Source organism: Gopherus evgoodei, chromosome 15, assembly GCF_007399415.2.
Source record: "Gopherus evgoodei ecotype Sinaloan lineage chromosome 15, rGopEvg1_v1.p, whole genome shotgun sequence".
Taxonomy (NCBI): domain Eukaryota; kingdom Metazoa; phylum Chordata; order Testudines; family Testudinidae; genus Gopherus; species Gopherus evgoodei.
The window spans coordinates 53,032-71,402 of record NC_044336.1 but is presented as its reverse complement, the minus strand read 5'-3'; the positions used below and the strand labels follow the sequence as shown (position 1 = coordinate 71,402).

The 18,371-nt window shown below is 44.7% G+C and overlaps 1 protein-coding gene and 1 pseudogene across 1 annotated transcript; both read left to right on the top strand.

Moving 5' to 3' along the window:
* The first annotated feature begins 420 nt into the window (after nucleotides 1–420).
* On the top strand, nucleotides 421–1,381 carry LOC115635720 (annotated as a pseudogene).
* Nucleotides 1,382–15,831: 14,450 nt separating this feature from the next.
* LOC115635719 (olfactory receptor 14A16-like) lies at nucleotides 15,832–16,617 on the top strand. The gene has a single exon (XM_030534867.1). It carries the CDS (start codon nucleotides 15,832–15,834, stop codon nucleotides 16,615–16,617), a length of 786 nt encoding a protein of 261 aa, XP_030390727.1.
* Nucleotides 16,618–18,371: the final 1,754 nt, after the last annotated feature.

Genomic DNA, 18,371 nt, shown 5'->3' with positions numbered 1-18,371 from the left:
TGCAAAGGGGGAATCAGGCTGGGTTAGAATTTTAGTTCATCAGTTTCATACCCAAGTTGTGAGCTTGTTGATGGTTGCAATAGCAAGAATGGTTGGATTTGGCGTATGCTTTGTTACATCTGCTTTTTATCAAGCCACACCAGAGGCCAAATCCTCAGATGAGATAAAGTGATGAAGCTGCAATGACTTTAAAGGAGCTGACACAATTTACAGTACTGTGGTAATGTGACTCTTTGATTGTCAGAGGCGAGGAGCACTAAGAACACCAAGTCATCGTAAGGGATGAGTCCTCTGCCCCTTTGACATTCATATGAGATATTAGGGAAAGGGGAATCAGAGACATTCTCTCTGTCACTGTAATCCTGACCATTGTCCTTCTCATTCCCTCCACAGCCATCACACAACATACTGAGGAAGAAAATGTCCAACCAAACCACCGTGACTAAATTCCTTCTTCTGGGATTCTCTGATGTTCGGGAGCTGCAGATTTTACATTTCGCGGTGTTTCTAGTGCTTTACCTGATGTCCCTGCTGGGGAACCTTCTCATAATCACAGCCATAGCCCTCGACCACCATCTTCACACCCCCATGTACTTCTTCCTGATGAATCTGTCCATCATAGACCTGGGCTCCATCTCTGTCACCATCCCCAAATCCATGGCCAATTCCATCATGAACACAAGATCCATTTCTTATTCTGGATGTGTCACCCAAGTCTTTTTTTTTCTTATTCTTTGGTTCAGCAGATTTTGCCATACTGACCATCATGGCATATGACTGATACGTTGCCATCTGTCAGCCACTGCACTATGAGACAGTGATGAACAGGAGAGCTTGTGTCCAAATGGCAGTTAGTGCCTGGATCAGTGGTAGTCTCAATTCTATACTGCACACTGGGAACATGTTTGCAATGTCTTTCTGTGGAGGCAACATGGTGGATCAGTTCTTCTGTGAAATCCCTCAGGTACTCAAGCTTGCCTGCCCTGACTCACACATCACTGAAGTTGGGTTTCTCATCTTTAGACTGTGCTTTGTCTCAAGCTGCTTTGTTTTCATAATTGTGTCATATGTTCAGATCTTCAAAACAGTGCTGAGAATCCCCTCTGAGCAGGGCCAGCATAAAGCCCTATCAACCTGCCTCCCTCACCTCTTTGTAGTCTTCTTGTTGCTTTACACTGCTGCCTTTGCCCACCTGAAACCCACCTCCAGCTCAACCTCAGGTCTGAATCTCATGGTGGCTGTTCTCTATTCTGTGTTGCCACCAATGATGAATCCAATCATCTACAGCATGAGAAACAAAGAGATCAAAGGTGCTCTGAGTAAATGGATAGGTTGGAGGTTAATCACTAAGAACAAAATGCCCATATTTCTCCTTCAGTAGCAATTTCATTCTATGTTTCTTTATAAATATAATTAGCTGGTGACATTATTTCCTCCATGAGAAAATACTGTGCAGTCTGTTTATGCAGAATTGGGTATTTTCACTTGTAAAAATACATACAAACATGACAAGAAAAAAAGGAGTTTCTATTGGTTTACAGCAATGTAAATATGATTGGAATCTATCTATCGTATACTGCTACCAATCACCATGCTATCAGATACCATTGCCTATAAAATCAGTAGCCATAGCACAGTCCATAGTGAGGTCTCTGGCTTATCTTATATTTTGGGATAAAAACTCAGATTGAAGTATCAATGAATTTGTTTTTTGTGTTTTTGGTTTATTTGTGTGTGTGTGTGTTTGTCATATTTTTTGCTTATTTTTGCTTAACTGTTTGGTTGGTGGTTTGGTTTGTTTCTTTGTTTTAGGAGAATTTTAAGGTGGAAAGGCCTGGGAAGATGGTGAGTGTTTGGTGAGACAGGATTTTCAATGTTTGTCCTCTCTTGGGACTGTCCATATGTCATCTCTTTGATGGGAGTTTCTGAGCGAACTGAAGGTTTGTCCCCACAGTGAGAAAAGAGAGAAAAAGAAGTTTCTTCATGGCCTAGTTCCTACTGAAATGAATATGTAAAAACTGTTTTATTCTTTCGGGGTGGAAAGGCTGTTTTAAAGAAAAGCTTTTTCCAGAGTTTCCTAAAGAAAATCTGACTCGGAATAATGAGGCCAAATCTGGATTCCATGGAAGTGACTGGGGTTTAGCCCCTCACTTCAAAGAGATCAGGATTTGACCAATAGCCTCTATACACAAGGATCCAAATTTGTCTGACAGCACCTTGGAGAAAGCGAGTGTGACAGAGATATAAGGGTCGGATTTCTCAACTCAGCTAGACCAGCTCCAATGTAGTTTAATACTGATGAGTTTCTGGGCCAAAGTCTCTGGTCTACACTCAGTAGTGACATGAACACCAGTGTAAGACCTTGTCTGGGGTCATTTTGTTCTAGCCCTGGTGTAAGTGCAGTGCTCTGGTGTTCCATACGCCATCCCATGTGCATCTACTCGCATTCAAACTGAGAAATGATCTCAGAAGTTGGCCTGTTATTAGTATTAGAAGATGATCTTTGTGCATGGTTGTGTACAATACAAATATGACAAAGAAAAGCAGAATATGTGATTAAATAGAGAAACAGACAGACAGGACCATTCCTTCTCCTAATACACAACCTCATTTAATCATAATGATAGATTTCTATTTGATTGTGAATTATATTAGCTAGCTAGATAATGAATAATCTATAGAAATTATTGTTCTTCTTTTCCTGTTAATGATTGTCTTTGTCCCGATCATGATTTTCTTATAAGCGCTCCCTATTAAACATTATTTAGCAAAGATTTTGTATGACTGTATCTTACTCCATCGCTAATTTACAAACAGCTCATCCTAACGCACTTAGTGTTTGAACTTTAAACTGTTTTGACTGAATACATTTTTAGCCTGCTCTGGTTTCTTTCTCTGAGCAAATGGAGGTATCACAGTTGGGATCCTTAGGCCGATCCTCAGCTGATTTATATTGTCATAGCTCTATTGAAGTCAATAGATCTCTCAGAATTCATGCCAGCTGAGGATCTGCTCCAAACACTAATGATTATGAATTTAAAACTCACTCCCTTTCAACATTCTGTACAATGGTCCTAATTTCACAGCCACTTCAGCATGTTCGTAACTTTTATCATATGAATGGCCCCATTGAAGGTTTAAAGGTAAGCTCATGCTTAAGTCTCTGATGTATATGGGTTAGGGATATGGATAGTGCTTAAGGCTAACACCAGACTGGTGCCAGACTCTGACACTGTCTCCATTTCTCTCCTTTCCTAGTCAACTAAAGCCCTGCAATTGGTGCACTGGAATTACTCTCCCCTTCTGGCTTCTTTCAATAAATAGGATTCTGGGACCTGACATGTCAGTGACCTTCGGGACCACACCAATGAATGAGTAGAGAGAGAGAGAGATCAACTGGATACTGGCTCTCCCAGGTGAGTTCTCTGACCACCAGGCTACAAGATAATTCTCATGTTCTCTCTCTCCCTCTCTGACCCAATAATTCTTCAATTGTTTAATCCAAAGTGGAACAGCTTGAACAGGAGAACTTGAGGGAGCCCCACATTGGAATATCCCACTGCCCAGTAGTTAGGACACTCACCCAAAAGGTGGCAGATGCCTCTTCAAATCTCTTCTCCTCCTGGGGCAGAGTGGGGACTTCGACTCGGGTTGTTCCCCATGCCAGGTAGGTACCCTAACCACTCGGCTAAAAGTTAAACAGAAGGGCCTTCTCCTTGTCACACAAAACATGATAGGTGCCTGACTCCAAGGAGAGGGTTCCCAGTTATGGGTCACAAACAGGGATAGGTGCCACCCGCCAGCTTGATTTAGGCAACTATCTCTGTGAGGGAGCGGGCTTGGCACACACCCATCTAGTCATCATCTCCCATTGGTGAGGTTAGGCACCTCCCCACCGCAAGCTGGCAACTGTGGATCCCATTTAGGTGTTTACCTCTCCCCATTCACTGAACAGGGAGCCTGGGCTCTGAACACAGGCTTTGTGAATCATGGTGATTTTCTAAGTGCCTAAAAGTTAGGTGCTGCAACGTTCAGCATTAGGATACTGAAGGGCAAGATTTTCAAAGGCATTTAGGTGTCCTGGTGGAATTTTCAAAAGCATTTAGGTACCTAAATCTGATTGAAATGAAAGAATCTTTTGAAAGTCCCACTAGATGCTTAAATATCTTAAAAAATCAGACCCTAATTCCTTCTGTGAATCTAGTCCTGACTGTCTGATATCCCCTAAGAGGCTTTAACAATATCATCTCAGAAGACTGGAGATAGATCCCAACACACTATTCCTGAGCCCTTCCTGACACTGAAAGGCTTTATAAACTGCAGCCATATCCAGAAATGGGTTCTACAAATGGCCCTGTCTCTTTAAAACCTGCCACACACAGACCCCAGGGTCAAACACTCATGAGTTTGAGGTTTTAAAATATAGGGCTGCTCCCATTTCAGCTGAGATAGGGACCACCTTACCTCTAGATCATGCAGAACAATCTGGTCCCAGCAGGATGCAAGTGAAAGGCCGTTATTCATCAGATATCTGACAGTCAGTAGTAGCTGGGCAGCTTTGGAAATGAGGCCTCTTTAAAAATGTCAGCTGAGGGCTTTGTCAAGTGGAAAATGATCTATTGTCAGATTTCACAAATGGCTCCTCTCTTCATCCTTGGCCAGACAGAAACATCCATCCCTTAGCTTTGCAGTGTTCAACAGCCACTCTTGCGTTCATTGCTGCTTAGGGGTAAACAGGGACTATTCCCCCACCAGGCCGCTATTAATTATGTTTGCTTAAGCATCAAAGTTTGTACCTTGTGATGGCTTTATGGTGGCCTTAAGAAATGGACTAGGGATCTTTGTGCGGTTCCTAGAAGACGTGTCTCCACCACACAAATGTCAACATCACTGGAAATATATATACTCTCTTGTGCTCCATTACTATAAAGAGGTCCAGGAGTATGCAGAAAGGAATCCTCTGTCATATACAGCAAGGGTCCCTCCAGGGGAGGGTAGAAGCACACGTCCAAGAGTGGTGACTGAGGGAAGCTCGCACAGCTGCCACTTTGGCTTCTATATGTACTACTGAAAAATGTCGGACTTCAGAAACTTCGGCTAATCATCTGGCTACTTAGGGTTAGGGTTGTGCAAAGAAAATGAGGGTAGAAGGGGACAAGACTGAAATCTCTGTATATTAAGTCTGGGATATTCAAAGGGGTGTAAGGATGTTAGCCGCCTAACTCTCATTGTGCAGTCAGCAAGAGCTGGGCACATAATGCCCTGAAGTCACTCTGAAAATCACTGTCACGTCTCATGGCCTGTAGTAAAAGTTCACTGTGTGGTTACAAATTCTGCAGCATCCACAGCCCCTGGTATCTGCTCTAATTGCAGAGGAAGCTGCAGACTCAGTCACTGGTTCCTCCAGAGGGCCAAGCCCATTTTTGGAGCCTCTGCAAGGAAATCAGTGATTTTGCACCCGGGATACATTGGGTCCCTTCCGCTGAGCTGTTTTCTACTCTCTTCCCTGCTAATGCCCAGTCGCAATATTCACAGTTCTGTGCTCTTCATGGGGGTTTCCTAGCAGGGCCGGCTCTAGGTTTTTTGCCGCCCAAAGCAAAAAAAAATTTGGCTGCCCCCCATTCCCAGTCCCGGGCTCCCCCCACATACCCTTTTGCTGCCCCAGCCATGGGCTCCCCCTTTTCCCCCCCACTTGTTCCCCCACCGGCAACCTCTTTCTGCCGCAGCCCTGGGTCACTGGTAACTCGCTCCCAGGACAGGTCATTCAGCAGGAATTATGGATGTACACAGAACACAGACAAGACTGGTTCCCATAGGGTTACAGAGCTGCAGTAAAGTGGAACAATTTTCAGCTTGTGTGACTGGAGGATATCTGGATGGATATTATAAGACTGTCCTCCATAAATGAGGAAAAGTTGAGGTGCCTTTTTTATTCTTTTGTTCCACTCTTTCTTTCTCTAGGGAATTTGCAAATGTGATATCACTGTCTTCCTTTTAAACAAACAAACAAACAAACAAACAAACAAACAAACAAACAAAAGGCAATGGCTGTTGAAAATAGCAATTACAGTCCTAATAATCACTGAGAAGCATTTCTTGCTCAATTTTATCCTACTTTTTCTACAGCAAGTTACAGTGGATCAGTATATTTGATTTGGGAGAAATGAAGTAACAGCTGCCCAAACTGAGCTTAAGCACTCCCGAATTTTGAAGTGTGTTCAAATCTGGAAGGCAGGTGCTGGGTGAGTGTGGGGGGGAGGGAGCTGTGGGCTCCATGGGGGAGCATGGGACCATGGCAGCATGTATGCAGCAGCTGTCACGCTGGTCTGAGTGCCACGGTAAGGGGATTGGGGGGTTGGAGAAGGGGTAGGAGGTTCCGGGGGTGCAGTCAAGGGACAGAGAGAAGGGGGCGTTGGATGGGGCGGAGGTTTGGGGGGCAGTCAGAGGCAGGGGAAAGGGGGGTTAGATGGGTCAGAGGTTCAGGGGGGCAGTCAGGGGACAGGCAGCAGTTGGATAGGGAGTCCCAGGGGTTCATCAGAGGACTGGTAGGGGGTGGGGTCCTGCGGGGGGTTGGAAGGGGTCTCAGGAGGGGGCAGTTGGGGGCAAAGAGAAGGGAGGCTTAGATGGGGGTGGGGTTCTGGGGGGCACTTAGGGGCAGGGGTCCCAGGAGGGGGCAATCAGGGGACAAGGACCAGCAGCGCTTAGACAGGGGGTGAGGTCCTGGGGGGCAGTTAGGGGCAGGGGTCCCAGGAGCAGGTGGTCAGGGGACAGGGAGCGGGGGTGGGGGTTGGATGGTGGATGGGTTGGGGTTTCTGTGGGAGGCAGTCAGAGGGAGTGGATGGCAGCAGGGTGGGGCTTCCCTCCCCCTGGAGTGTCCTGTTTTTTGAATGTTAAAATATGGTCGCCCTACCATTCACAGTGCAACTCTCCACTCACAGCAAGCCGCCCTCCTTCCCTTCCGGTTGGTAGTGCCAAGGGAATTCTGGGAAATGTAGTTCTTTCCCTGCTGCAGGGCTGGCTCTATAGGCAGGGAGCTAACCAAGGAACTACAACTCCCAGAGACTCCTGATGGTTCTCAGCTCCCATGCCACCCCTGTAAATGGGCTGCCCCAAGCAGGTGCTTGCTGTGCTGGTGCCTAGAGCTGCCCCTGTTTCGTAGGGGATTCCCTGCTCGGTCTGATGATCTGATTGCTTTGGTTGCTCTCAGTAACTGAATCCCTGGGCTGATGCTATGTTCCTTGCACACCGTGCTGTGTGCACCATGCTGTGCAGGACCTGGGAATAGATTGTGCCCCAATAAAGCAACTTCAGAGAGCAGGAGTGTCCTTGGCCTTAGCCCCCTGAACATTTGTAAGGCGATGAGGTCTCAGTTCACACTCCATTTCCATGGGGATGCTACAAACATTGTAGACAGGCTGGCTCGCAAAGTTGCTGCTTTCGCCTCTAAGTTACCTGTCCAAATCCAGCAACTCTGAGCAGAAGCCGAGAGCTAGATCCGCAAAAGCATTTAGGTGACTAAGCCCAAATTTTACATCCTCAAAACCACTGCTCAGCTGCTGTCTAACCCTGTAACACCTACATTTCCCTGGATAAAGTCCATTATGGTCTGCTATTGCAGAGGTTTTCAGATTGTTGTGTATCAGTTGTATAAACCCAAGGTTTGCTCCAATGGGCTCTTTTGCAAATGATATGTTTAATGTTTCTGAAGTTCAAGTGAAGCCCAGGTTTTAGAACTTGAGAAGATAGACATGAGGCCAGGATTATAAAGGGATTTAGGCACCTACCTATTCTAATAGATGCCTAGTGGGATTTCCAATAGTACCTAAGCAGGTTAGGTGCCTAACTCACACTGAATGCCCATGGGATTTAGCCACCTGGCTTACTTAAGAGTTTTGATTAATCTCACTAGGTGCCTGTTTCTATCTTTAGGTGCTTAAATCCCTTTGTAATCCTCTTCCACAGATTACACAGAAGCTGGGCTGGAATAAGAAAGCCCTGATGGAGATCCTAGGGACTGCGATATGCAGGCCAACAGGAATGCTGGAGCTGAGGAGACTGGTCCCAGGCCTAACAGGGAAAGGTCTGTGTATCTAAGACTGTAACCAACCTGCAATATTGAGTAGGTTGAGAAAAACTGCTTAAACTAGATGTTGTCTGTGTCTAGTAAGGTTGAGAGTTGCGTGCTTAGCTTTTATTTTCTTTTGGTAACTTATCTGACTCTCTGCCTATCACTTATAATCACTTAAATTGTATCTTCTGTAGTCAATAAACGTATTTTTATGTTTATTCTTACCGGTGAGTTAGTCTGAAGTGTTTGGTAAATCTGCTCAGGTTACAAAGGCTGGTGCATGTCTACTTTCCTTTGAAGTAAATTGTGAATTATTTAATAAACTTGCATTGCTCAAGAAAAAATCTTGTGCAGTCCAAGACAGTATATTCCTGAGGAACAAGGCTGGGATCTGGGGGGATCTGGCTGGTGCCTTTCTTTGTGTGATTCGCGAGTGCCTCTGGAAGCATTCATGTAATCTACCTGAGTTTGGGGCTTCACATGCTGCTGGACTGAGTGGTAATGGCACCTGGAGAGGTTTGCTGCTAGTCACTAGCAGAGCATTGTGAGAGACACCCCGGCCTAATGAGTTCTGCAGCCAAAGCAGTCCCACAGTCTCATTGTTGCACCCTGCTGAACACTGTCACATGCCCCCACTCTGCCTAAGTGTACAGCATGGTGGGAATGCTTTGCCCAAATGATGAGTTTTGGCTGGTGTTGGATCACAAGTCACTTTGTTATTGGGGCAGGGGTAATAAAGGGTTGTGTATCCTTGTTGTGTGAATCAAGGGCAGCAGAACTGTGCTTGGCATACCTTGATTGAGGAACTCACTCTCAACTAAACTGCACTTGCTAAACAGGAGACATGGGTTCCAAAGCCCAGTAGAGTTGAGAAAGTGGAGAGGAAGGTATCTGATGGTGTGGGCATTGCCTGAGTGTCTTGAACACCATTTGACCCTTCCTCTCTCTCCACTGTGTGATAACAGAGTTGATTAAGACTCAACAGAAAGTCTTGCTGCAAACCAATAGAGCTGAATCCACAAATAACCAGGTCTAAGCATTAGACTTGCTTTAGGACAGTGTCTCTGATGTACGATGCTCCCTCAGTAACAGCTGACATCACTGAGAACTGTGTTATGGGGCGGGACCTCAAGATATCTCGGAGGCTGCAGGATGGCCTGGATGAAATGCACTAGGGATCTTTGTCCAGTTCCCAGAGGACGTCTCCCCATCACACTAGTATCAACATTACTGGCAATAATTTGCACCCTTGCCGTCCATTACTATGAAGACCTTAGGGATATGGAGGAGGGAATGGGCTTTCTTCTACAGAAAGGGTCACTCCAGGGCAGGATAGGAGCACATTTCCAGGGAATGGTGAGTGGGGGAAGATCACACAGCTGCCACCTGTGCTTCTGTGTGATCTGTTGAAAAATGTCAGACTTCTGACCCTTGCACTACTCATCAGACCACTTAGAAGTAGGGTGATGTTAAGAAAAATAGGAGATAAGAGTATGACAGAAATCCTGCATATTAAGCCTGGGATATTCTGAGGAATCTAAGAGAGTTAAGCATCTAACTCCCGTTGTTCAGACAATGGGCACTGGGAACCTGTTTCCCTGAAACCACTCTGAAAATCCTTGTCATAGCTCACATCCTGCAGCAAATGTCCACTGTATTGTTCCATATTATGCAGCACCCACACCCCCTTGGTTCTGCTGTAATTGTACAGGATACTGCAGTGTCTGTTGCAGATCCCTCCAGAGGGCAAAACCCATTCCTGGTGCCTGTCCATGGAAATCAGCAATTTGTACCTAGGATACATTATGCCCATTCTGTTGAGCTATTTTCTACTCACTATCCAGTTATTTTTTCTATGACTGCAGGGGTGTTAACGGGACCATTCACCTTACATAGTCCCTTGAATATGTGCAAACTACTTATGACAAACTATTTGTTCTACTTTGTATTTAGTTGGGACACTCTGAGTTCCTTTCCCACACCTGAGAAAGAACTCTGTGTAGCTCGAAAGCTTGTCTCTCTCACCAATAGAAATTGAGTCAATAAAGTATATTACCTCTCCCACCTTGTCTCTCTGTTCCCCAATAAAGCATCTTTAGAGTGCAGGACAGTCACTGGTCTTAGCTTCCAGCTCTGGATATATGAAAGGAGAGGAGGTGTCAGTTCACACCCCATGTCCACATGAATGCTGTAGCCATCTCGATGCAGGATGGGACGTGCTGGCTTGGGAGAAAAAAGATGAAGGAACTGCTTTCATGTCTAGGTCACGTATTCAACCCAGATCCAGTGAGCAGTGCCACGGTGTCTTCCCCTTCTGACCTATGTGAAAAATTGGATTTGTGCCTCATCTCCCTGGACATGTCATGAAAGCACCTACAAAACATCTCATCCAACCAAACTGGAACCTGTTAACCCCCTGTGAGCTGCCTCAGCGGAGACCATGGACCAACCCAGACCTGAAGAGATGTCTTTAAATGGGAAAGGGTAGGTTGGGCTCCCAGTCCCATTCATTACATGGTCTCTCCATGGAGACAGAAAAAGCCATCAAAGGGGCCAGTTGTTGCAAGTCAAATTAAAGGTGGGTTCTGCAGGGGTGGGCCTTAGTCAGGAACCAGAACCTCACATCCTAAGCCCTCTCACCTGAGCTTTGAATAAGTGAGGATCCCAATAAAGAGCCTAATGTCTGAGCTGGGCCCATCTCAAATTAATGTGCAATTTCCTGCTAGAAATAGTCATCTTCTTTCAGCCACACAACCCTCAGCTCTTACATAGTAGGAAAGGCTCAGTCCTGATCCCACTGCAGTCACTAGCAATGCTACAGCTGACTTCAGCAGGTCCAGGGTTTGATCGTAGAGGTGCGCACCGTGTGTTCATTAGAGCAAATTTCTCCATGGAAATTTCTTCACTTCACAGTTTTTTGTTTCATTTTTTCCCCATTCCCTGGAGAGGTGACTACATCAAGCACAGGACATTTCTATGGATGGAAAGGAAATGAAGTGACCCATTCCAGCGTTGTACAGTTAGGAATGGGGAGAGGGCTACAACATGGGCTGAGGCTTCCAAGCTGACTTACCCCAGGTCCAATAGAGAGAAGTTAATGGCATCACTGTGTGTTCACACACTGGTAACTGATGCTGACACACTCCCCCCATGGAAACCAGGAGTAATTCCACTGGACTCAATGATACTCTTTCTTCTCACCCTCATCCTGGTGTAAATAAAGAGTAACTCTAGTAGAGTTAATGGAGCTGTTTCCCCTCTTACTCACCCAGTGTAATTAAACAGGGTTAGGCCATGTCTACATTATGGACCTTACAGCTTTTACCTTTACTGCCGTGTCTACGCTTACGACCTTACTACCTTTACCACTTTTGTCAGTATAACTTATGTCGGTCAGGGGAGTTTTTTTCACACCCTGACTGACAAAAGTGGCAGTGTAAACAAAGCCTAAGGTGGGGGCTTGTCCTTAACTTATTGTTAGTTTTTTTAATTGAAAAATGAATTTACAGCCATAAATCTCAGTGATGTCTGCCATTGATCCAGTCATTAGTACCTCACAGTTTAACAATACAAATCAGCAGAAGGAAACTGGGAGTTATGGAGGGGCTTATAACTCTGTCTCAAATGACAACAAATTTGGATCTCTAATGCTACTCCATGCCTGCCTCAGGCACCCACATTTCAAAGCTATCCGAGTAACCATTCAGCTTTAGTACACTTACAAAAACTGAGCTTTAAACTATATGAAATTATGGGAATGGAAATCCTCTGTATTGGCAAAAGGGCACAATAAAACATGTCAATTTTCTTAAATTCCGTTCTCATTTTGGGTCCCTCAAAGATTTAGTGGGGGCTATGCACTACATTGGGTAAAATCTGACAGATTGAGACCATTTTGACCTGCATCACATCAATAGTATAATCTCTAGCTTTGAGCAAAACAAATAAACCTAGGACCTTGTAACTGGGCTCATATCTCCACAACCCTTAGCTCATATGACCCCAAATTTAGGTCAGTAACCCTACCCTGCACCCTCCTAAGGCACATTAAATTTCAAAAGAATCTCAGTTAGCAGGTCTTTATTTTATTTTATTTTATTTTAAGAAAGAAGGACATTTAAACAGAAGTCATGGTGCAAATTTAAATATAGGGGTGTTGCTGTGATGGTAATACTGTTCATTAGTTCATTTACCAGTTGGGTACCCATCTTGCAGGTTTCTATTAATCCTACTATTGGTATTCCATGAGCATTGAAATGGAATTATGATGTCCATCAATGAGAATCTCAGATACAGGAAGAACAAAAAGCTGGACATCAGGGCACAGATATTCAGCTCATGTCACCTGGCCTGGTTCCATAGCACTATGCCAATTTACAGTCACTGAGGAACTGGTCTAATCGACTTCAGTGAGTCTGGGGCTGATTTATACAACAGCTGTTTAGAGATCTGGACCCTTTGACTCCAAGGCAGCTAGAGGTGATTTTCAAAAACTGGGGCTCTGACCCATTCACTCCAGTGGAGCTACCCTGGTTTGAACTAGCTGGGGGTCGGAACCATTGATACCATAGATCTAGGGCTGATTTATACCCTCTGGCTCTTTGTATTTCATCAATTTCTCTCAAATGAATGTCTAGTGTAAATTACACATTTTTAAACAGGGCATCCGCAGCCAAAGGAGTCTTTTATTTTAATGTTGTCTGGAGAAAGGAAAAAAATGTAACTACTAAGAAAGAAAGAAAGAAAGAAACTTGGGCTATTAATCCCAATAAAAGTTGAAGCTCTGATGCAGAAAATGTGCACAACATGGAATTCTTCCAAAGTTCTGTCCTCAGTGGGAATGAATTTCTCTGTCACTCTTACAAGTTATACTTGTGACTAATTCCAATGGATGAAGCACTAGAAAAGAGCAGGTTGGTTACAAACATTTTACTCTTCTTTGGTTGGGTTCACAGGCAAAGAAAATGGATTGGAAACTGCGTCATGGGCCAGATCCCCAACTGGTGTAAATGGATGTAGCTCCATGGAAGCTCCATGGAGGTCAGATCCCCAAAAGGTGTAACTAGCCCTCACTACTCTGAAGCCTGTGAAAGTGGATCAATTTACACCAGCTCAGGACCTTAGTTTTAGTGTTAGTATCAGTCAGGGCGCCTGAGCTGTGGGTTCCTCTGGTGGCTGCATCCCGAGTGCTGCTGGTCCAATGCAGGAGAAAAACATCTCTGCTCCCCTAGAGGTCACTATGTGGAGTTAATGAAGGAACAGTCTATTCCAGGCCCACTGAGGCTCTGGTGCCACCAGGCTCTTAGTTATTGTAGATCCCATGTCTGTGCTACAAATATGTTCTATTTTGTCATACTGTAGGGACCCCCTTTGCCATCCAGCCCTGCCTTGTTTTTAGCTAAACGGTCTTTCAAGAGATGCTGCCATCGTGTGAGATCCAGGGCAGGTGCTGTTTCCCGTCTGAGGGGTTAGGGTCAACTAGGGCGGGTTGTCTGGCTGGTTTGCTGCTGAGGTGAGAGCAGAACTGGGCTAACAGACCTATAAACCAGATTCATCTATTTAGCCCTAGAGCACGGACATCCTCGGCTGTGACCTCATCTGAAGCCGGCACAAGCCAGGATCATCTCTAGAGCTGGGAGTGTCTTTCAGTCCCTGATCCCATTTAGTCCATCGCCTCTCAGCCAAGTTTGCCCTAGGAGGGAAGAACCCGTCTGTGCTAGGAACTGCAGAGAGACCCCCGCAACTCAGGACATCCAGCGAAGGGATGCAACAACAGCTGCTGGATAATACAGTGATAGGGGCATGAGAGAGAGGGATAACCAAACAATCCTGGCAGTGAGTGCACAGATAGATAGATAGATTAGATTAGATTAGATAATGACCAATGATTCCTAACACTGCAGGATCAAATGCATCACAAATTGGAATAAAGACCAACAAAGTAAGTTTTCTATATCAATTAAATATGTTAGAGTATTAATATATGGGGCAAATTTAATATCAGAAATATCAATTGCAATTAGAACTCTTTAAGACTTTTGCTATCAAATTATGCAGACATCTAGAGATGATCAGATTTTTTTGCTCACCAGAAAAAATTGACGTTTCACTGAGGTCAGCCTAAAACTGTTGGTAACTGAAAAATTTCAGTCATAATAAAAAAAAGTTTTCATTTTTATGGCTATCAGAGTCTTTTCATGAAAATGTATTCAACTGAAAACTGAACAGGGCTGCCGGGGGGTGGGGGGGAATGGGGCAATTTGCCCGAGACCTTGGGCCCAACAGGGGCCCTTCTGAGAATATAGTATTCTATAGTATTGCAACTTTTTTTATGGAAGGGGCCTCCAAAATTGCTTTGCTCCAGGCCCCCTCAATCCTCTGGGTGGTCCTGAAACTGAATTTCCTTTGAACTAAAGTAGAAATGGTCTGACAACTCCTAACTGGAAACTTAGCTTTAAGCCAGGATCGGGAACATGAATATTGTCCAACAACACCACAATTTCCAACCCCATTTCCTCTATTGCAACTGTGTTTATGTCTGTTCCAAACAGGTAGCTACCAGATCGTAAAACTGAGTAACTAGCAAAGTTGGTATACCAGAGAATGTGTTTTAAACATACTAACTGAAGTCCAGAGAATCGAAGCTCTCAGACAAAGCCTGTCTTTCCTGACCCTACCCAAGGACATGCAGGAGGTTGATGGAACTAGAACCCAGCTCTCCTCTTCTACCATCATAGCCTCTGTCTCACACTGCGGCCTGCTAAACAAAAATACTGTCAACAGGTTCATAGAACCTGCACATGGTAAGATACAATCCATCCCCCAAAAGTGTACACAAGACAGACAAAGAGGGGGAGGAAAGAGAGGCAACAATGACTTCTCCAAGGTCACAAAAGTGACAGAGGAAAGACTAGAACTGAAGTCTCCTGACATTCACTGACCCACACAGAAATTGAAATAAAGTCACAGAGGGAAATCATACAACCTAATAGTAATTAAGCAATGGTACTAGTCCGTTAGCACCCAGCAATGGGACTGCAGCTGGGATCTGGTGCCATAAATCAACGTGTAAGTAGGCATCAGGCTGTATGTGGGATGTAGGGGTGGAATCATCACAGAAAAGTTGCCATGCAGGAAGCTGGGTGATTCTATCCTGTATTTTTCAGATAATGGGAATCAGACTATGCTGGCATTTTAGTTTAATTGGCCAAGTTGCGAGCCTGCTGTCTGCAGAAATAGGGGGATAATTTTGGCTAAAATTATTGGATTTGGGTTGTACTTTGTTCCATCGTTCATACTGCATTTGATTAAGCCACATTTTGGGTCAGATCCTCAGATGGTGTAAACTGACCTAGTTCCAGTGACTTTAAGGGAGCGACACTCATTTACACTCTTGTGATAATGCACCAGAGTAGTGCTCTTGTTGTGAGTGGTGAGGAGCCCTCACTTCTCCAGTCAATGTAAGTGACAAGTGTTGTGCACCTCAGGAGATATTATGGAGAGGGGAATCAGAGTCATTCCCTCTCTCACTATAACCCTGACCCCTGCTCTTGTCCTTCCCTCCACAGCCATTGCGCGATGGACTAAGAAAGAAAATGTCCAACCAAACCAACATAACTGAGTTCCTTCTCCTGGGATTCTCTGATGTTCGGGAGCTGCAGATTTTACACTTTGTGGCGTTTCTAGTGCTTTATCTGGCAGCCCTGACAGGGAATCTTCTTATCATCACAGCCATAGCTCTTGATCACCACCTTCACACCCCCATGTTCTTCTTACTGATGAGTTTGTCCATCCTAGACCTCGGTGCCATCTCTGTCACCATTCCCAAATCCATGGCCAATTCCCTTATGAACACCAGGTCCATTTCCTATTCTGGATGTGAGACCCAAGTCTTTTTCCTCGTCTTCTTTGCTGAAGCCGATTTCGCCTTACTCACCATCATGGCGTATGATCGATACGTCGCCATCTGCAAACCACTGCACTATAAGATTATAATGAACAGGAAAGCTTGTTTCCAAATGGCAACTAGCGCTTGGATCAGTGTAACTCTCTATTCTTCATTGCACACTGGGAACACGTTTTCAATAACCTTCTGTGGAGGCAACATGGTGGATCAGTTCTTCTCTGAAATCCCCCAGCTACTCAAGCTCGCCTGCTCTAACTCGTACCTCAATGAAGTTTGGGTTATTATATTTGGTGCGTGTTTAAACCTAAGTTTCTTTCTTTTTATAATTGTGACTTATGTTCAGATCTTGATCACAGTGTTGAGAATCCCCTCTAAACAGGGCCGACATAAAGCCTTCTCCACTTGCCTTCCTCACTTCATTGTAATTTCCATGTTTCTTTCCACTGGTGTCTTTGCCTACATGAAACCCATCTCCAGCTCTCCGTCAGGTCTGGATCTCATGGTGGCTGTTCTCTATTCTGTGCTGCCACCAGTGATGAATCCGATCATCTACAGCATAAGGAACAAAGAAATCAAAGCTTCCCTGAGGAAACTGACTGGGTGGAGGTTATTCAACAAGAATAATATGTCAGAATTTCTCTGATGATCTTGGATTTATCTGTGCTTTTTTTTTTACAAATACAATCAACTGATGACATTATTGTCCCCATGAGAATATAATGTTTGATTTTTTTCATGCAAAATGTATTTGTTGTGGTAAATCCACACTAGCTCCATTATACAAGTATAAGTAAGATGAAAATCTATCTATTTCATACTTTTATACTGCCACCCCTTACCATGTTATCTGAATAAAATAAAATAAAATCACATAAAATCAATAGAAAGTACCCAGTGGGCTTCATGGAGTCTCTGGTTCTTCTCCTTTCTGGGGGAGTCAAAACTTTGCTTGGGGTATGATGGCTTTGGGGTTTCTGTTTGTTGGTGTGACAGAGTGGGTTATCTCAGAATCGGATCATGAGCTCTGTTTTTTTACTGTCTGGGTCAATATTGGCATGGTGACTGCAGAAGCCTGGGCTTGCTCAATAGCAGCCTATCACTCTTTGTTCACGGCAGCTCTCCTTCCTGAGATAGGTGCATGTTACTTTGCTGGAGGACTATCACTCAGAGAAATCAAGACTGAAGTTTGAGGCCTTTGATTTTTGTTGCCTTTCATCTACAGGCCTTGCTGCATGGAACATGTTTTTGCTGTATAAGGAGTCTGCAAGTGACTGGGTGGGGGGGGGCGGGGAGCATGACTGGTGAGTCTGGAAGTCTTTATTTTAGTACATGACAAAGAGATAGGAGACCTATTTAAGTGCAGAGTCCTACCCTGTGTCAGGTGCCAGCCATAATTCCATGTAAGAAGGACTTGCAGGAGTTCTGTCTCTCTAAGGATTCCACACTGCCACCCATTACCAAGCTATCTGAGCCCCTTCCACATAAAATCAGTAGCCATATCAAAGCTCCTAGTAGACCCTGAGGAGCCAGAGACATTTTGTTCTTCCCTTCAGAGCTGGGAGACTGACAGCCATGGGATTCCCATCTCTAACTGTGGCACAGAAGCAGGGAGCCTGGGAACCCATCTCTAGCCAGAGCTCTCAGTACTTCAGAGCCCCTTACTCAGGCTTTGTGAATGCCGGTGATTTTAGAACACCGAAGGGCCAGATTTTTAAAGATATGTAGGCATCTTGTAGGATTTTCAAAAGCAGGAGTTTGCGGGGTTGAAAGTGTAGGGCTGCTCCTATCTCAGCTGAGATAGGGACCCTCTTACCTCTAGTCCACACAGATCAATTTGCTCCCACCTGGGTACAAGTTAAAGTTTATTCCATTCACTGGATATCTGACCGTCCACAGTAGCTGGGCAGTTCTGAAAATGAGGACCCTTTGAAAATACCAGCTGAAGACTTTGGGAAGTGTGCATCACAATATTTTTTCAGCTCATGGGCCACGTCAGTAGAGAGATTATCTTGTGAACACTTTTCCTCTCATTCATCATCACACCAACTGCCTCAACATCCAGGCACAGTTATGCGGACCATGCCCCTTGCCCATTCAAGTTCACATAATATGCCTGCATAAACTACAACAATTGTGGGTATGGAAAGGTTATATTAGGAAAGCATTTGGGGATGGATTAAGGCTTAAACACTATAGGCCAATCTCCAAGGCCCAGCTCTAGGAGTCATGGCATTGCAGCAGAATCTCCGCTTTTATTTTCTAAGCAATAGTAATTTTCTAGTCCTAGTGGTTGGCAAGAAAAGCTTGAAAGTGTAATCCAAGCCTAAGACAATAGCCAAGTGTAACCAACAAAGCAATGTCCGCCTGAGTCTGCAGAGAACCTGGGCCAATCACTTT